The sequence below is a fragment of the Myxine glutinosa genome, chromosome 6 (assembly GCF_964187855.1).
Source record: "Myxine glutinosa chromosome 6, kmMyxGlut1.1, whole genome shotgun sequence".
NCBI classification, from domain to species: Eukaryota; Metazoa; Chordata; class Myxini; order Myxiniformes; family Myxinidae; genus Myxine; species Myxine glutinosa.
In genome coordinates, this window is record NC_136266.1 from 65,647,190 (window position 1) to 65,674,092 (window position 26,903).

A 26,903-nucleotide genomic window follows, 5' to 3' on the forward strand; every position below is an offset into this window, starting at 1 on the left:
ACCTTGAAATGAGATATAAAATAATGTATAATCAGTTATGAGGTTAGTTAGCTACACAATACCGAAAATTCGCTTCGATTCCGAAAACTTCGAAACTTTGACCTTTGTGACCTTCAACGGTCAAAGATTCTGAAATTTGTTGGAAAACTTGTATTTCATGATGTATGTGATAATATAAGATCATGTACGACATTTCACCCTATCAGGAAGTGAACAATGTAATAAAATCATCAAAAATCGACTTTTCTAAATTTTGTGACCTTGTGACCTTGACCTTGGGGCAAAAATGAAAAATCGAGCTCCGTGGGGCTAGATACATGACACTGGCCTAACCAAATACCGAAACCCCTGTCAGATTCCACCAACTCCCTCGGAGAAGATGTACCTTGAACTCGATTACCCCCTAAAAAGACATCTTTTTCGGGCGTCGCTCCGCCCGCAATGGGCGCAATACGCCCACTCTAGGCAGGACACAACTAGATCATGATATAAACCTCCCACCCAAGTTTCCTCACGATCGGATGATATCTTCCGGTAGTTATGCTGCGGACAGACAGACACACAGACACACAGACAGACACACACCCATGACGAATATAGTGGTCACTCTGTTTGATAACTCGTGAACCAAAAACAACCAGAGTGAAAACTGGGTACTCCCTTTCAGCGTGCGTCATTGCCGAGCCCCCTTCGGTGCCCGGCAATGACGTTACGCAGCGCCTGGAGATGGCATAGGAAAGGAGCGGTGTACAACATAAACAGACACATAAAACATATAATAAAGGGAGCGGGAGACAAGAGGGGGAGAGGAAGGGAAGCACACAAGCTTTGCCTAAGTTTGACCAAACCTTCTTCACATATACTACACATACGTACACATAAGCCGTGTAAGTTTCAAAGTGATATCTTGATAAATTACTAAGGTATTGTAATAAATTCATTAAAGGCCCATGGATTATAATGGGATGAAATTGTTGTCATGGAAACAGTTGACGTGTCAAAAAGGCTAAATCTATAGTTCTGATTTTTGGTGTACCTGGTCTCTGTCCCAAGACACAAACCATGTTTAAATTTCAAGTTGATAGGATGAAAATTTATGATTTTATGCGACCTTCACCTTTGAGCTTTTGACCTTAAAAACAATATGGTTCCAGGTTTTGATTTGTGAACCAATTCAGTGATCCAATATGCAATTTCTGTTCACCCTATCAAAGTACACACCCTCGGAGTGGCTGGGGATTGCGCCTTGCTTGCTGAAAAAAGGATAGTCTACACTCTATATATTGCAAGAAGACTCCAAAGATGTTTGTGTGGTGTGCGTCTAAAAGGACTAACGAGTCTACATTTCCAAGGTGTTTAAGGTGTCTAAGGAATTCTACAGGGTCATAGGGTAATTATGGGTTTAGTGGTCTTCAAGATCTAAGGGTTCTAATGGGGTAAATAGGGTCTACAGTGGGTCTTGAGGGTCTAATCGGGGTCTTAAGGGTCTTAAGGGTCTAAACAGTCAAAGGGTCTAAGCGTTCCATAAGGTCAATGGTTCTAAGAGGGTCTAAAATGGTATGAAGGGGTCTGAAACGTCAAAGGAGTGTGAAGGTCTGAAGGGTATGTTCCAATAGTAGTTACAGGTCTAAACGGTCGAAGGGGGTCTATGGAGTCTAAATGGTCAGGGTTTTAGGCGGTCCGTCCTTAAGGTCAATGGATGGTCCACGAGGGTCTAAATGGTCTGAGTGGTATAAAGGTCTAAATGGTATGTTCCAACAGTAGTCACAGGCATATAGGGTTGAAGGGGTCTACATTATCTAAGAAGTCTAAAGGGGGTAAAAACAAGGTCAAATGGGTCTAAAGGGTGTACAGGTCTTCATGAGTCTCGCCAGGATTGAGGTAGCTCTCTGATAATAGTAGGTTTAAGCTGCTTTTTCCTGCATCAATATTTATTTGCATAACTATGAGAATGGAAATTAATACTAATTCTGATATGGCTGCCGAGGAAATATCCCAATGGATTTGCACTGGTCTCGGTATTTATATTCCCTCACGTACCTATCAAGTAAAGGTCCATTCCCATCCATGGTTCACTCTGGCTTGTGAATCAGCAATTGCTCATGGCAACCACTATTTCAAGCAGTACCATGTGCAAGGGTCTCTGGAGTCAAAATGTCTGTTCCACAAAGCAAGTAACCACTGTAAAAGAGTTCTTGAGAATGCCAAGCAACACTATGCTGCTTCTGTAGCCAATTCCATTGCGACTCAGAGGTTTGGCTCTCGGGACTTTTGGCAGATTGCTCAACTCAACCACAGTGTACACAACCACAATAAATCTTCTATACCTCCTCTTTTTCATGGACCAGAGGTTGTTACTTCACCTCTGCATAAGGCTAACCTTTTTTCAAACCGCTTTGTTTCCAATTCAACACTCAATGATCAAGGACACCCTCTTCCTGATTTTCCATCTCGTACAGACTCTGATTTTCTTGTTCCAGTTATCACTCCTAAGAAGGTTGCCAGAATTATTCGTACCCTAGATGCCTCAAAAGCGACTGGTCCTGGTGGAATCCCTGTGATTGTATTGAAGATGTGTTGTCCTGAACTATCACCGATTATTGCCAAGCTATTCAACATGTGCTTGTCTGCTTCAGTATTTCCTTCATCATGGAAAGTGGCTTCTGTTGTCCCGGTCTTCAAGTGTGCCGGTGAGCATTCTGAACCAAGTAATGATCGCCCCATCAGCCTGCTTCCTGTAATAAGTAAGGTATTTGAAGGCTTCATCAATGAACAACTTCTCAGCCATCTGGAGGCCAATGAACTTCTCACTGACTGCCAGTATGGCTTTCGATATTCTCGCTCTTCTGGTGATCTGCTATCCTTAATTACGGATCATTTCAACGGGGTAATGGAGATCAAAGGTGAAGCCCGATTAGTTGCTTTGGATATCTCAAAAGCCTTTTATAAAGTATAGCACAGGGGTCTGCTCCACAAGCTTCAGTCATATGGTGTATCTGGAGTGATGCATTCAATCATCTCCGCTTTCCTTGCAAATCACAATATGAAGGTGGTACTTGAGGGTTAATCTTCTCCTACTTGCTCCATCAATTCTGGTGTCCCACAGGGTTCTGTCCTTGGTCCCACTCTGTCTGTTTATATCCTTGTTTGTATCAATGATCTTCCTGATATTATTATTTTGTCTCAGTCAGCCATGTGGCTTGGCTCTCGTATGTATGCTGATGACTCTTCACTCTACTGTACATCTGCGGATTTTTAATTTATAATTTTTTTTCCATAAAAGATCGAGGCTCGTGTAAGAACTAACAAAAAACACAAACGGACACATAAAACATATAATAAAGGGAGTGGGAGACAGGATGGGGGGGAGAGAGGGAGGTACACAAGCACAACAGTAGAGAACAGGGACATCGGGAGATCTGTGGAAGGGAGAGGGCTGGTGGGGGGTGGGGGGAGGGTGGAGGGGAGGGGTACACGGTATAAAACAAATAAACACTACTATGAATTTCAGGAAAGAAGGTGGAGATTGAAAGAGGTGGCTTTGGGGTTATTTAACAGGGGTAGCAAAGATCAAGGTTTTGGATGGGGGAAGATAAGAGATGGTGGTCAACAGCTGCTTTGAAGACTTGGAGGGAGGAGAGGGATTGAAGAGAGTGAGGGAGTTTGTTCCAGAGGTGGGAGAACAGAGGAATGAGCAAGTGAAGGTGAGCAGAGAGTCTTCATTTTGGCAGTTTAACCATAAGAGGATTGCAGGCAGATCTTGTGTGACCTGCAGGAATATTTGGGAGATAGGGCACAGACGGAGCTGGGGGATCTATGCTGGAGATGAGTCAGTGGAAGACAGAAAGACCACCAACCTGCCTGTGGTGAGAGAGAGAGAGAGAGAGAGAGAGAGAGAGAGAGAGAGAGAGAGAGAGAGAGAGAGAGAGAGAGAGAGAGAGAGAGAGAAAAAGGCCCTCAGAATCAGCTTCAGACATCAGCAAATTTGCAGAAAACAGAGCAGTGCTCAACTTTTTTTGCATCTCTCAAACATTGCACAACTCTCCCACCTTGCGCACCCTCCCCCAATCAGCATCAGAGAGAGAAAGGCCATCAGAATTCACTCAATGCCACTCGTAATGAGGTTGGAGTTTCTCTGGTCAATGATTGGGAGAATGTGTTGAAGTGGGGGCACGACTGGCTGATAAATTTCAATGCAAAGAAAACTAAACTGTTGTCCATATCTCATTCTAGAAACGGGTCTTTCCCTTCTGTGCACATGGGGTCTTCAACCTTAACAGAATCATCGGAGCTTCGGTTTCTTGGTCTGGACATCTCTAACGTCCGTTGGAATAAGTACATTTCTGGTATTGCTGGGAGTGCTACCAAGTGAGTTGGTTGTCTTTATCGAGCGCAGAGGTATTTACCTCTTGTGGCCATTTTGTACCTGTATACGTCCCCTCATGGAGTACTGTTGTCACATTTGGGCTGGAGCACCAGCTTGCCACTTATCTTTACTTGATAGACTCCAGAAACGCATTGTCAACCTGGTTGGTGTGGAGAAGTGTTCAACTTTTCAACCACGCTCTCACCGAAGGTTGATTGCCACTCTTGGTTTGTTCTACAGATATTTTTTATGGCAAATGTTCTGTTGAACTTTCTAACTTGGTTCCTCCTATTGTTTGGTTTGGACGCAAGACTCGGTTTGCCATCTCTGCTCACCCATACACTATAGCTGATCCAAAGTGCAGAACGAAAGGCTCTGCAGATAGTTTTAATTCCTCGTAATTTCTCGCTCTGGAATTCACTACCTGTAACATGCTTCCCATTATCCTACGATCTACACGGTTTTAAGAGGAATGTCAATTCATACTTCCTACATCTTTGAGGTTTAATTGCATTTAATTGTTTTCTTGTTATTGTTTTTTTTTATTACCCCCGCCACCGAAGGTGGATGGAAGTTGTTTTCACCCCTGTCTGTTTGTTTGTTTATCTGTCTGTGAACAAGATATCTCAAAAAGTTGTGGACGGATTTGGACGAAATTTGATGGATGAGTTGTTTCGGTGAGAAGAACAAGCCGATTAGATTTTGGTTCAGGTCCGAATGCAGATCCGGCCTATCAATGGGATACAAAACATAAACTGTTCAGCCTGGCGGAGGTGTGCGCCCTACAGAGTGCTGCTTTAGTTTTTATTTTGTTTTGCTTTATGGTTATATTTTTCTAACCTTCTCTTATCCCCTTATCTAGAGTGGCTGCATGCCTTGTCTGGGGTGATATACATAAAAAAAAGAAAATAAAAAATCGCACCAACATTCTTGTATATTATCTGGACACCTCAGAGAGAATTGGCAGAATGATTTGTAGTGCACGGATTAGTGTGGCCTGTACATCACTATACATAATTCGTAGCATTATTAGCAAATTAAAAGACGAGATTATACGAGGCCACTAACCCTGAGCGGTGTCCTGTACCATGAACAAGGACTGTCACAAGCCATGTTTTGGTGAAACCTGAAACCATGGGGAGATTGTCAACAACAATAGCACATTATGGTGTAGAATATCTGGCCACAAATTTGACCTGAGTGTGACCAACGTCCTGGATACAACCACCAATAAATATCAGAAATTAGTCTTCGAGGCATAGCATGCATACACATTCTGAGCTGTGGCCGACCCCACGAGAGTGTGCGATTAATCGGGGTGTAGTAGTTACACTGTATTTCAACTCGTAGTGTAGGAGTAGTCGTTACACAGGCCACGACCTCCTCTGTACTGGCCAATCCAGTATCCTCCCTCAGCGTATCGATGTACGTCAAAAACACCGATGCAAAAATGACCAACACATAATTTGACCTTTGACCTTCACCTGACCTTGAAATACAATATGGCAGCACCTGAGGATATTTTCCATAATACAAATGGATTCCTTGTCCTTAAAAATGATTATTTAGACACTGAGATAATGTTTCTATGACAGCTATGAGCTGGATATGGCAAAAACGTGACAAACACATAATTTGACCTTTGACCTTGACCTGACCTTGACCTGGGCCTAGAAAATCGGGCAGCCCCCTCTCAAAAGTTTTGTATGGTCCTAAAGTATAACTGTGCCAAATTTAGTGCTTTGGGCCAGCGTGTCACGATCATTTCCATAAGCCACTCCACTAGTAGTAGTATGGAGATGGATGGTTGGGAAGTGGGAAGTTTTGGAGAGTGGAAGGGATGGATGGGGGAGGATGCACAACGTGGGAGAGTTGTGCAATGTTTGTAAGTTGCAAAAAAAAAAAAAGTAGAGCACTGCTCTGTTTTCTTCAACTTTGTTGACCTACTTATGGCCTCAGCCAATCACGACCCTGGGTACCATGGCTCGAGTGATGAAATAATTGTAACTCAGACTGTGTACACATGGCTCAGACAGAGCTCACTCACTGATGCCTCTGCCACAGCATAATTATAGAAGCCATAATCTGATTGAATTGGATGACACTTGTTTGGGTTGCAGAAGTTTGGCAGTTTGTGAATCTAAATCAGAGTTATGCCTTCTGCATGGTTTCAACACACAACTCCCTCACTGCTCCCTCTCCCCCTCCTCCAATTTTTATTTGAATATTTAGGAACAAGAATTCTGGGATGGTTAGGAACTCATGGACCCAACGAAACGTTGCAATCTATTTTTCTCTCGTTCCAGAGACCGTTGTGTATGCAGGCCATGGAGACTCAAACTGCAGTCCTTTGTCCTATCACAGTGATAGTGGAGATAGTCGCCTGGGATCTGGAACCTTATCTCCCATTGCTCGTACTTTGTGCACCTCATCACCAGCTGAGAGCATCTTGACCAATTATTTGTCATCACCGCGTCATCATTCTCCTATACACAAGAACCAGCCGACAACCGTCAGCCTTACCTCGGCTGTACCCAAGTTTCCATCACATTTAAACTTTCACAACCCTTCACTTCCTGATCTGCACTACCAACAGGGAGCTCCGAATGAGGGTTCAGCCAATCCTGGCACATTTCTTGGAGCCCAAGGTGCTACCAAGCCGAAGGTTGTCGGCATTGCAAGTAAGTTGCATTCTACTGCTAACTTAAATCTAGATTCGAGCTCACATCACAAAAATCATTGCAATTGACGTCATTGCAAATTACGAGACCGATATATCACACCGATTGGCAACTGCCGCAGCTTCCATTGAAACCAAAGACGTCTTAGGGTTTGAATCTGTTTTCTGCAAACCAAGGGCACTTAAAGAACTCTATTTTCTGCCAGTGTTGTACCCTCTGTTGGGATTGACAATGCTGCTAGAATACGGAAGGCACACCAATTGCATGCATTAAGTCATGTGACTTCCGCCAGTTGAAATACCTGTGATGGACCAATTTTCATTGATTGTGGTGACATTTTGGCAGGAGAGTATTTCCAGTAGCGAGCACCTCAACATTAGTGCATGCCAATCTGTTTTTGCTGGCGTAGTATGAATTTACTGATGGACCCGAGCCGGAAGGTAAACTTTAATCATTCCGCATTATCCACATGCATCAAACGCTATGTTAAATGTCACCTCTTCCTGTTCCTCTTCGCAATCCATGGAATTGTGCTCGTGTGCAAGGTGTGTGGAGATACAGCATCAGGATTTCACTACGGTGTACATGCTTGTGAGGGCTGCAAGGTGACGAGGGTACCTGTTGGTTCATCAATCAACCCCCTTATTCACTACATCAAAGTCCCATACGTCGATAAGTTATTCCAAGTTTGACTCACTTTTACGCATTAACAGTTACTGTTCGTTGCTTTGGAATCTATTTTTGATGAATGAAGGGAAACTACTTGTAGGGCAAAGGGGGGCATTAATCTCCAGGGGGCATTAGGCTCCACTACATTGTAAATCTTGAAGGTAAATATAATGCATTTACAATGTAGTGGAGCCTAATGCCCCCTGGAGCTTAATGCCCCCCTTTGCCCTACGTGTTTTATATCTTCGATGCGTATGTTCAGTCGGGACGTAGAGCCACTTATAGATTTTACGAGCGCCCAGTTCTGCGGAGTTTGCGAATCACACTTCCTTTTCCTGTTTTCTGTCCAGGGTTTCTTCCGCAGAAGTATCCAGCAGGGCACGAAGTACAAGCCTTGTCTGCATGATGAACTGTGTACAATTGGCAGGGCGAACCGCAACCGCTGCCAGTTTTGCCGCTTCAACAAGTGCCTCGCTGTGGGCATGTCTAAGGATGGTGCGTCTTTTCCTTTGATCTTGGTGGTTTGTACTCTGTCGGATTTTAGTCGTTGTATAATCCTCGCCTCTTCATCCCAACTTTGATGAGGTCTGCCTTTGCTGGCTAAATCATAATCATTAAAAATATATACTTCCTGCAATAATGTCTTGAGCCACAAAGGTCTCAGATTGAGAAACCATTCTGGAAATAGACGAGACGGATTTCTGAGAAATGTGAATGTTAGGTGTCTTTTTGGGTAAAAGTTGGGAATCTCACTTTTTAAAATAAATCGGGAATGCTGAATTCGATTAACCCGGTTCCCAAGCCGAAGTTTGCGTTTCTGACCTTCTAATTAGCATAAACAAATGGGCGCCAAATTGCCATTTTTGGACAATTTCTTTGAACAAGCATTTATATATCATGTATATACAGTGCATTCAGAAACTATTCAGACCCCTTCACTCTTTTCACATTTTGTTATGTTGCAGCCTCATGCTGAAATCGTTTAAATTCATTTTTTCCCTCATCAATCTACACTCAATACTCCATAATGACAAAGACAAAACAGGATTTTATGAAGTTTTGCAAATTTATTAAAAAGAAAAAACTGAAATATCACATTTACATAAGTATTCAGACCCTGTGCTATGACACTTGAAATTTAGCTCGGGTGCCTCCCATTTCTCTTGATCATCTTTGAGATGTTTCTACACCTTGATTTGAGTCCACCTGTGGTAAATTCATTTGATTGGACATGATTTGGAAAGGCACACACCTGTCTATATAAGGTCTCACAGCTGACAATGCATATCAGAGCAAAAACCAAGCCACGAGGTCGAAGGAACTGCCTGCAGAGCTCAGAGACAGGATTGTGTCGAGGCACAGATCTGGAGAAGCCTACAAAAAAATTTATGCTGCATTGAAGGTTCCCAAGAGCACAGTGGCCTCCATAATTCTTAAATGGAAGAAGTTTGGAACAACCAGGACTCTTCCTAGAGCTGGCAGCCCGGCCAAACTGAGCAATCGGGGGAGAAGGGCCTTGGTAAGAGAGGTGACCAAGGGCCCGATGGTCACTCTGGTTGAGCTCCAGAGATCCTGTGTGGAGATGGGAGAAACTTCCAGAAGGACAACCATCACTGCAACACTCCACCGATCTGGGCTTTATGGCAGAGTGGCCAGACGGAAGCCTCTCCTCAGTGAAAGACACATGAACGCCCGCTTGGAGTTTGCAAAAAAGCACCTAAAGGACTCTCAGACTGCGAGAAACAGGATTCTGTGGGCTTTCATGTGTCTTTCACTGAGGAGAGGCTTCCGTCTGGCCACTCTGCCATAAATCCCAGATCGGTGGAGTGTTGCAGTGAGGGTTGTCCTTCTGTATGTTTCTCCCATCTCCACACAGGAACTCTGGAGCTCAGCCAGTGACCATCGGGTTCTTGGTCACCTCTATTACCAAGGCCCTTCTCCCCCGATTGCTCAGTTTGGCCGGGTGGCCAGCTATAGGAAGAGTCCTGGTTGTTCCAAACTTCTTCCATTTAAGAATTATGGAGGCCACTGTGCTCTTGGGAATCTTCAATGCAGCATAAATTTTTTTGTAGGCTTCCCCAGATCTGTGCCTCGACACAATCGTGTCTCTGAGCTCTGCAGGCAGTTCCTTCGACCTCATGGCTTGGTTTTTGCTCTGATATGCATTGCCAGCTATGAGACCTTATATAGACAGGTGTGTGCCTTTCCAAATCATGTCCAATCAATTGAATTTACCACAGGTGGACTCCAATCAAGGTGTGGAAACATATCAAAGATCAAGAGAAATGGGAGGCACCTGAGCTAAATTTCAAGTGTCATAGCAAAGGGTATGAATACTTATGTCAATGTGATATTTCAGTTTTTTCTTTTTAATAAATTTGCAAAACTTCATAAAATCCTGTTTTCTCTTTGTCATTATGGGGTATTGAGTGTAGATTGATGAGGGAAAAAATGAATTTAAACGATTTCAGCATAAGGCTGCAACATAACAAAATGTGAAAAAGTGAAGGGGTCTGAATACTGTCCGAATGCACTGTACATGCAGCTCTTTTACCTTGACTTTACAACTTTTACCCCAAAATGCACCTAGAAGCTTATACATGGCCTTTTTTCATAAATTCGTCTGGTCTATATTATGGTTGGTGACATATTGAAAGAGACATTCAAACTCATATTGAAATTGGACACTATAAATGGGAAATGGTTTTAATAAGACAATGTTTCACACAACCATGTATTCTAAAATTAAGTATACATGGCCATGAAGCACAAACATTCAGGAATGTCACACATGTTGTTTTGCCAAACTACATCAAATTCATACAAGGAGTCTGATCATCACTCTGTTGCTGACAGGCACACTTTGATGTGCACCTCAACTCTGAATAGCGACATTTGCAGCGTCGAGTTCTGCATTGCTTCTGGCATGCACAACAAATCATCTCGAGGCAACTTTCTGGGATTCGACTCAGTGACATCAGAATAGGCTCTTGTCCCGAATCACCACGTTTCCATCCCATTTCCACAGGTGCAGGAAGGTCAAGTATGGCACAATGAGCATTTCTCCATGCCATGGCTTGACAGTGTACTCGCATTAAATGGAATTGAAGAGCATCACTTGTCGGTGACACTGCTTCTGGTTTACCAGTCTTGGAGAACAACATATGTCGTGCTGAATCAGCAGAGGTTGTTCTGTGCACATTATATATTCTGCAGACGAACGCTTTTGCAGATTTGATTGTCTCCTCTGTGAGTTCACCAATGCCCAAGTTCTTCAGCAGTTTATTCAAAACTCAAAAAAAACCAACTCAAAATTCGGTTTGGGAACCGGGTCAATCGAATTCAGCATACCATAATTATGTTAAAAAGTGAGGTTCCCAACTTTTAACCAAAAATGCACCTTGAAGCTTTTTCATGGCCTTTTCCCATAAATCCGTCTAGTCTAAAATAAGAAAGATCCATCTTTATATTGGTTATACAGAGGGGCGAGGAGAGGAAGGAAAATTGAGAAAAGGAAGGGAAAGGGAATGTAGGAGAAGGTTGAGAAGTCATAGGAGTTAAAGTGAGAGAAGGGAGATGTATGGGACATTTGAAGGGTGTATGGGACATATATTTTGAATATACAATATGGAGAAAGTCCCAAAATATACGATGACGATGGATTGTCCTTCAAAAGAATATGTGCTTTCTTCAGAATGTGCGCAAAGTAAAAAAAAAAAAAACTTTCTACTAGTTTTGTTTGCTTTTTCCGGTGATTTGCTTGCTACGACAGGTACCTTGATTATCTCGCTTTCGAATTTCCCACAATCAACTTGTGCCTTGTTTGAATCTATTCCTTTGCTAATCACAGCTGTACGCTTTGGCCGTATTCCAAAGAGGGAGAAGCAGAGGATCCTGGAGGAGGTGAAAAGCGGCTTCAGTGGGCCGCGGCCTGTTATGGCAGGTATTCGGTGCTCCCAGGCCAATCAACCACCTGCACAGGCATGCGAGGCCGCAGCAGCAAACACGGAGGACATTTTTGTGGAAGTGAACACTTTAAATCGAGCACAGCATTCAAAAATGTCTCTGATAAACCAAGAGAAGAGTCCAGTGGGGGAGATTGGGTGTCTCCAATTGTGGCACGTTCCACTGCAAAGCCATGAAATTAAATCGTGCTGCGCATCACAATCTCATAACAATATGCCACACTGCCACAAACCGGTACTTGAGGCGTTTATTAATGTAGAATACGAAGAGGACGCCAGGTTCATGCTCTCTGCACCAGAGCAGAAATGCATCGTTACAGGGAAGAGGAAGAAGAACATCTACAGACATGGGCTGGTACGAGGTGTAGAGGATGGTGGAAAACCAAATACCTCTCTGGGTGAACATGAGAAGACTGAGGAGGAAACTCTGCCATCCAAACAGGTGGTTGGGGGTGGAGATGGCGAATACTGTACCTCGGAGCATCCAGTGAAATTTCAGGTGCGATGGATTTCTGCTTGTTTCTTTTGTTGCATATCCTTCTCTCAGCTTGAATGCCATTCATTCCCACTGGAGAATGAAGTTTAGTTTGAAATTTGAAACACTTCGTCTGATCAGTTTGAAATTTATTGGGCGTGATTTGCCCAACTATTTTATTGGAGAATGCAAATTTATGACGTCATTGGTCACGTAGTCTGGCGGCCATATTGGATCAAAGAAAAATATATATTAAAAAAACAAGAGTTTGCTCGCACCAAGTCGACTGTGCGGGGGAAGTATGAATACCATCTAGTTATTATATTAATTTGTGCCTTGTTTTGTTCTTCTTCCTGTGTGCTGAGTGGGTTCATCAAAAATGTAGTGGTCTGAGAGGGTCATTAACCAGTGTGGCAGCTACATTCAAATGTAAGGTGTGCACAGAGGGAGCTGCAGATGGAGGAAATGTTGAGTTGGATCTTGGAGACGGCGTGAAGCTGGAAGGTGTGAAAACATTTTGCTACCTCGGAGACATGCTGAATGGAGAAGGTGGATCAGACTCGGCAACGGTTGCTAGAGTGAGATGTGCATGGAAGAAGTTTTGGGAACTGAGTGGCATGCTGATGAGGAGGGGAGTGTTGTTGAAGCTAAAGGGAAAGGTGTACGCTGCATGTGTGAGAAGTATTATGATTTATGGGAGCGAGACATGGGTAATGAACATAGAGCAGCAACGAAGGTTGTGTGGAAGTGTAATTCAGTGTAACTTATTAATTGGCACTGGTAACTTATTGGTTGACCTAGTAACAAAGCAGATGCATTTTACATGCAAACTCTGTGGGGGACGGGTTTGTAAATGAGTTAGGAATGTGCACGAACATGATGGTCTCTTGAAACACCTGGTCACAGCCCCAGGCTGGAGCACCCCCCTATTGTTTGATAAAAGGAACTCACAGCAGGGGGGGGGGCTAGCTGGCGCCAGGAAGGCGACCGGTGACGTCGGCGGAGAGGAGATTACGAGTTCAGCGGACAGAGGATTAAGTCGAGTTGGTCCATATAAGCGGGAGCTGCGGCTGGAGTCGAGAGGACTTGCTGCGAGGAGCTCTGACGAACGGGACCATGGCGGAGGAACATCAGCCGAACGAAAAGGACCATGGAAAAGAGTTAATCTCAGCCATTGAATAATGCGGTATTATTTGGTAAATGGAATCAAGTGAATAACCAGTTAATAAAGTTGTGACCTTTTGTAAAACCTGTTTCCGACCATTGGCGTCTTGAGTCTCACCCTCCACTTCCGCGACAATATGGAGGCACCGCTGAAATTTCGAGTGGACGTCGCCAAGGTGAGCATGTAAGCATGACGTCTTGGGGATCTGTCCATTATGAAATATGAATTCTGAAGATGGAGGATTTGGTGTGTGGGACTTGCATTCCGTAGGTAATCCAAGGAGTGTAAAAGTATTTTTGTCACGACCGTCCAAGGTAAAAGTCACGGATGGAACGGTTTAAATGATTCTATTATTCGTGTGCTTGCATATGCGTACGGTATACGCTGGGTGTTAAGAGCCTTACTCTGGTCTGCGGGCAAGTCGGCTCATGAAGTGCACCATGAGGCGATTTGTTTGCCGGGTCGGTAAGGTCCGTACACGTGTACAATCGTGTACACCCGTTTTAAATAGAGAATTTTTTTTCAGTTTTCCCGCCATAACTAAAACTTGTTGTTTTTTTTGGACGAAATTTGCTAGATAAATAGCATGGGTGACACGGATTAAATGATTTTATGATTATGAATTAATGAGAAAATGATTTTATATTTAAATATAAAAATTGATCTGCTTGGTGTTAGTTTAAGGGCTGTTCAAAATTTATCTTGATTATGAGACAAAAACAGCAGAATGGGAATCAACAGACAATGGAACAGCTCGCGACGAGTGTTTGTGGGTGACAACCACCCTCTGGTCGAGGCTCATAGAAGGGGTGATGCTTACTGATTCGGCACGCTTAAAATAGGTGTTAATGGTGGGATGTCAGAGGTTTTGGCGTGGGCTTAATAGTCACACTGTTTGAAAAATAATGCTCGATGCAACATGATCCTAAAAAGAACCCATCCCTACATCTACCCCAGAGACAGACAAAAAGAGATAGACAGAGTGAGACAAAGTGAGAAAGAGAGACAGACAGAGAGAGATAGACAGAAAAAGAAAGAAAGAGAGACATAGAGACAAACAGAGATAAAGATGATAGTCAGACACATAGAGAGAGACAGACAAAAAGAGATAGACAGAGTGAGACAAAGTGAGAAAGAGAGACAGACAGAGAGAGATAGACAGAAAAAGAAAGAAAGAGAGACATAGAGACAAACAGAGATAAAGATGATAGTCAGACACATAGAGAGAGACAGACAAAAAGAGATAGACAGAGTGAGACAAAGTGAGAAAGAGAGACAGACAGAGAGAGATAGACAGAAAAAGAAAGAAAGAGAGACATAGAGACAAACAGAGATAAAGATGATAGTCAGACACATAGAGAGAGACAGACAAAAAGAGATAGACAGAGTGAGACAAAGTGAGAAAGAGAGACAGACAGAGAGAGATAGACAGAAAAAGAAAGAAAGAGAGACATAGAGACAAACAGAGATAAAGATGATAGTCAGACACATAGAGAGAGACAGACAAAAAGAGATAGACAGAGTGAGACAAAGTGAGAAAGAGAGACAGACAGAGAGAGATAGACAAAAAAAAGAAAGAAAGAGAGACATAGAGACAAACAGAGATAAAGATGATAGTCAGAGTCAGACACATAGAGAGAGACAGACAAAAAGAGATAGACAGAGTGAGACAAAGTGAGAAAGAGAGACAGACAGAGAGAGATAGACAGAAAAAGAAAGAAAGAGAGACATAGAGACAAACAGAGATAAAGATGATAGTCAGACACATAGAGAGAGACAGACAAAAAGAGATAGACAGAGTGAGACAAAGTGAGAAAGAGAGACAGACAGAGAGAGATAGACAGAAAAAGAAAGAAAGAGAGACATAGAGACAAACAGAGATAAAGATGATAGTCAGACACATAGAGAGAGACAGACAAAAAGAGATAGACAGAGTGAGACAAAGTGAGAAAGAGAGACAGACAGAGAGAGATAGACAGAAAAAGAAAGAAAGAGAGACATAGAGACAAACAGAGATAAAGATGATAGTCAGACACATAGAGAGAGACAGACAAAAAGAGATAGACAGAGTGAGACAAAGTGAGAAAGAGAGACAGACAGAGAGAGATAGACAGAAAAAGAAAGAAAGAGAGACATAGAGACAAACAGAGATAAAGATGATAGTCAGACACATAGAGAGAGACAGACAAAAAGAGATAGACAGAGTGAGACAAAGTGAGAAAGAGAGACAGACAGAGAGAGATAGACAGAAAAAGAAAGAAAGAGAAACATAGAGACAAACAGAGATAAAGATGATAGTCAGACACATAGAGAGAGACAGACAAAAAGAGATAGACAGAGTGAGACAAAGTGAGAAAGAGAGACAGACAGAGAGAGATAGACAGAAAAAAGAAAGAAAGAGAGACATAGAGACAAACAGAGATAAAGATGATAGTCAGAGTCAGACACATAGAGAGAGACAGACAGAGAGAGATAGACAGAGAGAGAAAGAGAGAGAGACATAGAGACAAACAGAGATAAAGATGATAGTCAGACACATAGAGAGAGACAGACAAAAAGAGATAGACAGAGTGATGACCAAGTGAGATTGGATTGTGGTTTCAAAGTTTTGTTGTTGTTGTTTGCACGCATGTTTTTTGCAAGCACGTACGGGCGAGCACGTACGTGCGGGCACGCCCTAGTATATATAAACCAGAGGTAATATTAAGTTATGGAATTAATTGCTTTCAACAATGCAAAGGGTGACAAAATATGGGATTTTAATGGGATTTTTTAATGGGATATTGGTTTAGGAATGTTTAGAGGTCATTGCAATGTGATAATAACTTGTTGGAACTTGTTGTTGGAACTTGTTGTTGGAACTTGCTGTTGGAACTTGTTGTTGGAACTTGTTGGAACTTGTTGTTGGAACTTGCTGTTGGAACTTGTTGTTGGAACTTGTTGGAACTTGTTGTTGGAACTTGTTGTTGGAACTTGCTGTTGGCACTTGTTGGAACTTGTTGGAACTTGTTGTTGGAACTTGTTGGAACTTGCTGTTGGAACTTGCTGTTGGAACTTGTTGTTGGAACTTGTTGTTGGAACTTGTTGTTGGAACTTGTTGGAACTTGTTGTTGGAACTTGCTGTTGGAACTTGCTGTTGGAACTTGCTGTTGGAACTTGTTGGAACTTGTTGTTGGAACTTGTTGGAACTTGCTGTTGGAACTTGTTGGAACTTGTTGTTGGAACTTGTTGTTGGAACTTGCTGTTGGCACTTGTTGGAACTTGTTGGAACTTGTTGTTGGAACTTGTTGTTGGAACTTGCTGTTGGCACTTGTTGGAACTTGTTGGAACTTGTTGTTGGAACTTGTTGTTGGAATTTGCTGTTGGAACTTGCTGTTGGAACTTGTTGTTGGAACTTGTTGTTGGAACTTGCTGTTGGAACTTGCTGTTGGAACTTGTTGGAACTTGTTGTTGGAACTTGTTGTTGGAACTTGCTGTTGGCACTTGTTGGAACTTGTTGGAACTTGTTGTTGGAACTTGTTGTTGGAACTTGCTGTTGGCACTTGTTGGAACTTGTTGGAACTTGTTGTTGGAACTTGTTGTTGGAATTTGCTGTTGGAACTTGCTGTTGGAACTTGTTGTTGGAACTTGTTGTTGGAACTTGCTGTTGGAACTTGCTGTTGGAACTTGTTGGAACTTGTTGTTGGAACTTGTTGTTGGAACTTGTTGTTGGAACTTGTTGTTGGAACTTGCTGTTGGCACTTGTTGGAACTTGTTGGAACTTGTTGTTGGAACTTGTTGTTGGAACTTGCTGTTGGAACTTGTTGTTGGAACTTGTTGTTGGAACTTGTTGTTGGAACTTGTTGTTGGAACTTGTTGTTGGAACTTGTTGGAACTTGCTGTTGGAACTTGTTGGAACTTGTTGTTGGAACTTGTTGTTGGAACTTGCTGTTGGCACTTGTTGGAACTTGTTGGAACTTGTTGTTGGAACTTGTTGTTGGAACTTGCTGTTGGAACTTGCTGTTGGAACTTGTTGGAACTTGTTGTTGGAACTTGTTGTTGGAACCCATACTTATTTAATTAATTACATTTCTTATTACATTACAGTAATTACATTACAGTAATTACCTGAGGTAATTACAGTAATTACAGTTCCGGTAATTACAGTAATTACAGTAATCATTACAGTAATTGCAGTAATCTTATTACAGTAATTACATTACATTAACTCAGGCACCTTTTGAGTAAGGAAGCTGATATTTGGACATGACACTGACCAAGGGATGTGGCTGTCAAGGAAAATATTGATTTATTGATTAATCATTTAATAAATTAACTCGTTGATTTATAAATGACTTATTTAATTAAAATTCCTGAGAGATACATCTTCGGATGAAATACTTGCAGATTGGTTATGCTATGAGCCAATTGATTAAGGAAAATATTTTGTGATGGCCATATTGGCAATTTCGTGGCCATATTCATGGCAACTCAGTTAGTGCCACTGCACCTTTAAAATGCATCCCTGCGTTCATTTTTCGATCGATTGAGTTGAAATTTTGAACAATCGGATCTGGACTGTCGTTGTTAACGACTCTAGCACGCACTCGTCCAATCAGGATGGAGCGGTATGGTCCCCGGATCATCACTGCCCGCAGTTTTAATTAATTTTACTTTTTCTCTTGGGCATATAATTTTGAAGACATGCATGTCATGATAGAGGAAATGTTTGTTCTGTTAAACGGAATAAATGTTGTTTATTTGTGTGGGTGTGTATTTTTGTGAATTTGGATATATTTTTCACGACTAATTCCAGTTAACATCCTGCACAATTTGCTCGTTTGCTGGCCGAGTCGAAATTGCGTTGAGTTTCTATGGCATGCGCCATTAAAAGCGCAGTGTAATGGTTGAGCTCCCTTTATTTCGTTTTGGTCATGCGGATGAGCAAACAAAGTGACAAATGCTGCGACTGGAGCAGTAAAGGCGATGTTTTTTAAATGGAAACGATTTAATGAGGAATTAAAAGTGGGAGGGGGCAACACCACGCATACCTCTTTTAAGGTGTGTATAAACCCTGGAATAAACGTGGGAGGGGGCAACACCACGCATACCTCTTTTGAGGTGTGTATAAACCCTGGAATATTTCAGCAATCAATACGATGCTGAAATGATGTAATTTATTGTGTAATATGGTCGACCTTGGGTTTGTTTGGGTTTGTTGTTTATTTTTGTGGGTGTCTATTTTGAGTATTTTGGATATATTTTCACGACTAATTCCAGTTATCGTCCTGCAAAAGGTCTGCTCGTTCTTTTCCTTTGAGTCGTAAATTCCTGTTGAACTCTCATTAAAAAGCGGAATTAAGTACGCTGTGTGATGATGGAGATCCTTGATGACGAATCAGGAATAGTGAATGAGCAGACAAATATCACGGATGGTACACCAGATAGGGAAAATGTAGATGAAACCCCTTTTGCTCAGGTGCTGTGTAGCGCTGCACAAAGATCCATATGAGCGGGGCCTGGGTGCTGTGTAATTAGTACACAAAGAACCAATTACTAGGGTGCTGAATAAACACAAAGATCCATTTTTGGAGCTGGTTCTCCCGGTGCTGTGATTTATTCAAAGAACCAAATCTTGCAAGAATTAAGATATGATTTGTCGACATTAGAAATACTTTAATATATGTAACGATTTTGTAACGATCATCCTGCAAAAGGTCTGCTCGTTCTTTTTCCTTTGAGTCGTAAATTCCTGTTGAATTCTCATTAAAATGCGGAATTAAGTACGCTGTGTGATGATGGAGATCCTTGATGACGAATCAGGAATAGGGAATGAGCAAACAAATATCACGGATGCTGCGGCTAGAGCAGTGGAAGCGATTTTTGAATTGTTCAATGATTATTCGATATTGTTATGACTTTTTGTCAATAGGTATACTAAGTGGCCATGAGGTAGCCTGTTGCTATGTACAGTTTTATTCTATTGTTGATTATACCACATAGCTGTGGTGATAAAGGAAATGTTCGTTTAAATAGATGATTATGATAGGACCATGACTATAAAATCATGATGATTATTATGAATGATATCATAGGGTTCAAATGCAGAATGATTGCATGAACTTGGGAAAGAACTTTCAAGCCCTATGGGATAAATTGGGTATTACAAGCAATGGAGTTTCAAAATTTAGCATGATTGAAGGAATTTGACAGTCCCATTACAGGAGTTTTACGAAATTTATATTGCCAAGAGATTTTGGGTACTATTAAAAGGAAAATGATGAGATATTTTTCCTAAAGAACTTTAATATCTGGCATCCATTTTGGCTGTCTCACGAATGAAGGATGAGTTGCCTTTAGTGGTTGCAAAGAAAAATTTGTGGAGACCAGGCAAAATGGGAAAATATGTCAGATATGACCCTAGGACAGGACGGCGATTCATCAATTGACATGAGGTACGAATCCGAGGTGACGACCGATGAAATTCGATCTCAGTCAATGGATGGACCTGTCCTGACATCATTGGGGAAAGGGCTTATGCAAGGAGTCATTCAAAATGATTAATTTGATTTATTGATGAATATTGATGAATTAATTGAAATTGAATAATTGATTGAATTGTTAATTGATTGAATCTAATTGATTGAATTTAATTGCATAAATTGAACTGAATAAATTGAATTGAATATATTGATTGTTTGATTGATGAAAATGCGGTCTCAAGAAAGAAGCTTTGATATCTTTGCGAGATATTATCAATGTGGAGACAACCTGGGAAAATTGAGCAAGGTGGTGAGTTTATATACAGATATATATGTGCGGTTACCATTGTGTGATTTCCCCGTCAAACAGAGCGGACACCTGAGGATTCACCCACTTCATACTGACCCTCCGGCTCATCTGCAAATACTGATCTGTGAGATTGGATTGTGCAAAAGCCACAGCTGAGGGAGATTCTCTGGAAATCACCGTGCGAACAGGTGGAGAGATCCTTCCTGGAGGTACGAGTGAAGCTTTAGAGGAACCTGGAACAAGCTACAACACATCCAACGCTACTTTGATAAAAGGCAGAATGGGAAATGGAGCCTGCAAGAACACACAAGGACAACCAGAGATTCCACAAAAAGGTACTTGTACACATCATATGTACGACCGTTATGGTGCCGAAGCTATAAGGCAGGTCGAGAATTGGTATTTGTGGACAAAGGGACATGATGAGGAGTTTCCAAGAGATGGTACATTTGAGCGAAGTCGATTGGAAAGATTGGAACAAAGATTGAAAGCCAGGAAGAGACAGAATCTAACGGTAGACTGGCTTGCATTCCATCTTTGGGATGGTGAATCCAGACAACGGGAACAGCAAGAACGGATAACGGAACTAGAACTTAAAATAAAAAGGATACAGGATACAGTGGAGGAGACAAATGCACAACTGCCCTCGAAATTAGGAATGAAAGTCACAGTTGTCCCATCTGATTTCCAGTTGTCTCCCCAAAAAGGACGGTACAGAGAATTTTTTCGTGTTTCAGGAGATAACGAGAGATTGCAGTGGCAACTCAGGGATGTAGAGATGCAGCCCAGCAATACAAGTGCACAGGCGCACAGATCAGACAACGACAGAAACCGGTGTTTCGAGTGTGGAAAGATGGGACATTGGAGAAGAAGATGTCCGTATGTCAACAGGAAGACAAGGTCATGGGGCAAACCAAGATCAAGGGTACCAGTGCTTACCGGTACCTCAGACAATGATTAGGCCTTCATTGCTGCAAATCCCAAATGATGATTGGCCTCAACAGATTCGATTACTGGACAAACATGAACAACTGTCAATGATTCTTGTGTCTGAAAAGTTTTCAGAGCAAGAATGATTCATTTTTCTTTTTGCTTGTTAACAAATTAATAATTAATTGATAAAATGCCAAAATTGGATCTTCTATTTTGGGCACAGCAATTTTAAATTTACAAAGTTTGGAACAATTGCGTTGCAATTGTTGGCAAACCAAGTAACAAGAGTCACATGATGATCAGGTGGGAATTTCGGACTATTGTTCCGCACGATTGATAGGTCAATGGTCGACTGACATGCAAATGGGTGTGTAGTCAAAATTTGGATAGATTATTGTGAAGGCAGAAAGGGTAATTTCAATTTGACATCATAAGGGTTTTCTAAGAATGGACTTCTGGTTTATTTGTCTATAAGCATTTTGAATTTGATTGACAAATTTTATGAAATTGAAATAAAATTGACACCCATCTGATCTGTAAATAATGGTTCCAACGCAAACAAATATGCATAATGCATGTGTGTGTGTGTTTTTGTGTATCAATCTTACAAGATTGTTGACACCGACAGTGTGCCTGTCTGGAAATGGATAGTTATATGTGGATGGGATTGGGATATGTGGATGGGATTGAATATCCAGAGAATCCGTAAAATAAAATAGAAATATAATTTGATTATGAACATTATCTCTTTTGTCAAGGGAAATGGAATATAAAAATTTTTTTTTGATGTGCTGGGTTATGAGCAGCCATTAATTAATAGTAAAATTGTGAGTAATTTTGGGATTCCATTTTTGATAGAATGTATATGAGAATAACATCTATTTATGGATATGAGCTTCATAAAAGGAAATGAGGAAGTACAAAATCATCCAAATTTGGGAGAGGTCTTACACTAACTTCCCAGAATACTCTGCTCATGGATTTTATATATATAAACTTGAATTTTATCAGCATATAAATTGTGCTGTATGTATGGATGTGTTTTAGGCATAGATGATATGGGAAAAGAGTAAAGAAAATTTTGCTGGTTTGAACTATTGTGGGTTTTTCAGTTCTGGAGTTTAAACAAAGTCACTGGTTAACAGATGAGAAAGGATAGTAAATAAATTATTCTCTGCTGGGCAAATTAAGTACGATATTACTAAGACTTATGAGAGCTATTGTTCCGCCTTACAGCAGTGGAAAATTATTGGAAAAAATTAGATCCAACATAATGAATCTATAAAAGAATGTGATAGGGATAATATCCTCAATTTGTACTAATTATTTGATTGTGGGTAAAGGAATTAAGTCATCGTAGTGGATTGTTAACAGCAGCCTGAAAATGTCCTGAGAGTGTGCATCCATGTAATCAGAAATCCCAGATTTGTTTTTAACTACAACATTTTGGTAGAGGTCTTGTGTGGAACACTTCCTTGGTAGATAAAAACGGTACTGCATGCTGGCAGCCACTTTTGCGGCCAGTTAGGCCAAACAAATTGAGAGGAAATTGTAGTTAAATACGTAAGTTACACATGGCTATTTGTAAAAAAGGAAATTTGTTGAGATGGGAAACATTTTTTCGAAGGTTTATTAAGGTGTTATAATATGACATGTGGCAAGGCAAACTATTGGATGGGAAAATTAGATCTGGCTATAGAATAAATTTATTGACCCCTTGAAGTTAATCCTTCGAATCATTGTTTCACTGGCATTTTTGTTCAAATTGGAAATAGTTTGGTAGAGCTTTGGTTAAAACCTTTGGTTGCGGTATCTTGGAACGAATTGATAAACCATAGGAGATTGATAAGAATAGAAACAAATATGGACCCAAAATAGAAAGTTGGATTCATGCCTCTCATTGCAAGCAAGCACATGGGGCTAAGGTGGACGATCCCACAGAAAATGAGGCTGCACCTAGCAGCCCAGCAGAACATTCAGTGGTAGAAAAATGATAGTCATGATTTACAGTCATTTGAATTACATTTTAACACCCCTTGCATTGATAAACATTACATTTTCAACATGTGATATTCCTACTTGGAATAGTGACATTTATTTGCCTACATGACATACAATTACCTGCTGATATTAATACAGCATGAGTGAAAAAATGTATCACAACTACACTCATGATCAGGGGATTGAGTTCAACCCCGGGAGATAGGGGGATCAGGGTAAGACAAATAATCTGATTATGTTACATATTAAGGGATTTTCTTTATTTACCTTTTAGGAAGCTTGTTAGTTTGGTATATAATGTTAAATGTCATCGACATATAACTATGTCATAGATATGAATATATACAAGGAGTAGCAGACTTGTTTGTTGGTTTAGTAGTTATATTGGCAATTGTTTTAGTGGTGGCTTGCTTGAAAGCCTTAGTGACGGTGTGTTTGAATAAGGTAACCAACAACACGATGATAACGCATGAAGTGACAAATGAGGAAAGAAATGTGGAACCAGAAAAGGAAGACTTTTATGGCGACATAAATACTGAGATTAAAAGACTAAATCAAGTGATGTTGCAAATGAATACAGTAGAATTAAGATAATGGCATAACGACAATGTTATGAGTTGTGTCAATTACAATATCAATGAACTCATATCACCACGAGTGACACACTGTTAGGAAAAAAAAAAAAAAAAAAAAAAAGAGGGAAAAGAAAAAGTGGAGAGGAATTATGGTAATAATACATTATGCTTAATTTGTTGGTTTGGGAAAATTGTTGTTGGGAATTAGGTATTCCCGTGTGTGATTGTAATCATATACAATGCTATTCTTAGTTTAGTAATAAAATACATACCTGATTGAATATTATTTGTGTGACGCATATAAATGAATATAACTTTTTGTGTTAAGGAAAAACAACAAATTGTTGAATGTGAAACTGTCGGAAGATATACATGATTATGCTGATTTCATGGTAAGATGTACCCTATCTGATTCAGTGTGTGCGGAAAGCAGATTCAGATATGACTGAGCATAAGGATAAGACGAGATCACATTTTGGAGGGATTGCTAACGGAATTGGGAAGAAGAAAGAAAGAAAATTTGTGGCTAAAAAATGAAGTTAATCGTGGCATACACCCTCTTTCTCAAAGAATGATGAAGACATTCTCCCGTGTAACTTGGAGATGAATGCTTACCTTCACCAAGGAAATTTATGTGACCATTTGCCTGGATCACACTGCAACATATGAAAGAAAGGCGATCACTTACTCTTGTTCGAAGACTTCGAACATTCACCACATCAGAAGTTGCAGGACAACGACATTTTACCTGCAACCTCTGTGAAATGCGGGGACATATGTTATTACTTCACCAACGTCCGGGGAACCAGCATGGAGCTGCAAAAAACGGCTGTGCCCTTGTCACAACAGCTGTGCACGATTCTGCTGGATTGCTCCTGGTAAGGACCATGAATGACCTGAACACCATGGTCCCAACATCATTGTGGATGCATCCGGCATCCCTGTTCCACATCTTGCTGGCCAATCAATGTCACACCAATACTTGCTGCCCACTCACAATAAGGGAGGAGGCAAGTCAACTACAACTGGGTGAAGGCCTTGTTCAGGAATTACTATGGTTTACAGCAAAAAGTGGCAAGAATGCTACAAGGAGAGCAGGGTCAGTCTATGACTCCGCAATGTTACCACAACAGCGAAATCCTACACGAAGTAGTGCAGGAGCTATGAAGACATTAGGAGAAAATGTTTCATACCTGGATTCAAACACAAGTGATCAGCCCTTCCTTTCAAACAAAGTCAACATTTGTGTGGAGGCAAACGTTTTTGCCAGATGGTGCAGATGCTTTACAAAACTTGAAAATGAAGTGAAATTGTTGTATCTTGGTGATGGTGAAGTGTTGTTTTGAAAATATATTTGTGATGCAAATGCAATAGATTGAACAATATGGAAGGAGTCAATGACCAACGAAATGTTTTGTGATTCTTGCAGGATGACGGTGTATGCCTAAGGGAATTTGATTACCAAAGTTATGATTATTTACTTATACTTGTAATGATGTTTACTTGTAGTGATTGATTGTTTACTTATATTGATGTTTAGATTAATGGTTAATATAAACAAAAACAAAAAGATGAGGGAATTGTGGAAGTGTAATTCAGTGTAACTTATTAATTGGCACTGGTAACTTATTGGTTGACCTAGTAACAAAGCAGATGCATTTTACATGCAAACTCTGTGGGGGACGGGTTTGTAAATGAGTTAGGAATGTGCACGAACATGATGGTCTCTTGAAACACCTGGTCACAGCCCCAGGCTGGAGCACCCCCCTATTGTTTGATAAAAGGAACTCACAGCAGGGGGGGGGCTAGCTGGCGCCAGGAAGGCGACCGGTGACGTCGGCGGAGAGGAGATTACGAGTTCAGCGGACAGAGGATTAAGTCGAGTTGGTCCATATAAGCGGGAGCTGCGGCTGGAGTCGAGAGGACTTGCTGCGAGGAGCTCTGACGAACGGGACCATGGCGGAGGAACATCAGCCGAACGAAAAGGACCATGGAAAAGAGTTAATCTCAGCCATTGAATAATGCGGTATTATTTGGTAAATGGAATCAAGTGAATAACCAGTTAATAAAGTTGTGACCTTTTGTAAAACCTGTTTCCGACCATTGGCGTCTTGAGTCTCACCCTCCACTTCCGCGACAGTTGGAAAGGGTGGAAATGCAAATGGTTCGATGGATGTGCGGAGTATCGTTGAGAGAGAGGAAGACAAATGATGAATTGCGAAAAATGATGGGAATAGAGCCTGTGATTGATGTTGTGAAGAGGAACAGGTTGAGATGGTTTGGTCATGTGTTGAGGAAGGATAAAAGTGACTGGTTGAGAAGAGTGATGGAAATGAATGTAGAAGGAAGTAGAGGATGGGGAAGACCGAGAAAGACTTGGCCAAAGATGGTGGAAGAAGAAATGCGGTCAAGGGGGTTAACAAGGAGAGATGCAGAAAATATGGCAAAATGGAGAAGATTGTCATGGGGACCGCAAGGCTAACCCCCGCTCTAGCAGGGAAAATGGCCTTAAAATGCATGTTGTTGTTGTTGTGTTGTTTGTTCTTCTTCCTTTTCTGTGCAATGAGTCGGAACCCATTCATCTTCTTCCATGCCAACATCAACATTATTCGCAAATCATCATCAAATTTTTCATAATTATCGCAAATATATACATATGAGTATATTCACACTTGTGTTAGACCGAGGGAAAGTTTGCCGACAGTGAACAAACGACACCAGTTGAACAGATGCTCTTTTGTTTCTCATAGGCCTTCCCAATGAAGGAGAGTCATGTGAGGCCAGAGGAGTACAGCACCATGGAACTCTGGGAGGATTTCTCCAGCTTATTAACAATTGCAGTAAAGGATGTGGTGAAGTTTGCACGTGGAATTCCTGGCTTCCTCAACCTCTCCGCGAATGACCAGGTTGCCCTTCTCAAGGCCGGTGCTTTCGAGGTACAACAAATTATTGCTTCTCAGGTCTAAAGCAGACAGCATGATACACAGTCGGTTCATCCATGCGAATCGCAGGTGATTCACTGAGTGAATCGCTGGGACTTCACCTTAAAGTGTCCTCTGGTTCACCTCACAATTAAGTGTACAGTATTGTAATTGAAACAGAGGAAAAACTGTGTATAAAATTCAAACATGTGATTGAATTGAATCCCAAGTGTAAAAATGAAATGCTCCATAGTACAGTCACGTGTTGATGTAGCACACTGTGATTGGTTGTCATGCAAGCAATCAGAGTGGCACACCTGCAGAAAGACTAAAAGTATAGATAGTGTATCATTGTAGTGTGGTGAATCCTATAGTTCCTGG

The 26,903-nt window shown here is 41.2% G+C and overlaps 1 protein-coding gene across 2 annotated transcripts in view; it reads left to right on the plus strand.

Annotated features, from left to right (window-relative positions):
- Window positions 1-26,903, plus strand: part of LOC137429900 (nuclear receptor subfamily 1 group D member 2-like) — a 77,188-nt gene that overhangs the window by 3,985 nt on the left and 46,300 nt on the right. For both annotated transcript variants that reach the window (XM_068120251.2, XM_068120252.2), the window contains exons 2-6: window positions 6,673-7,047; window positions 7,564-7,652; window positions 8,067-8,211; window positions 11,567-12,180; window positions 26,352-26,537. In XM_068120251.2, the coding sequence (XP_067976352.2) occupies window positions 6,673-7,047; window positions 7,564-7,652; window positions 8,067-8,211; window positions 11,567-12,180; window positions 26,352-26,537 (1,409 nt within the window). The remainder of the gene's footprint in view (window positions 1-6,672; window positions 7,048-7,563; window positions 7,653-8,066; window positions 8,212-11,566; window positions 12,181-26,351; window positions 26,538-26,903) is intronic.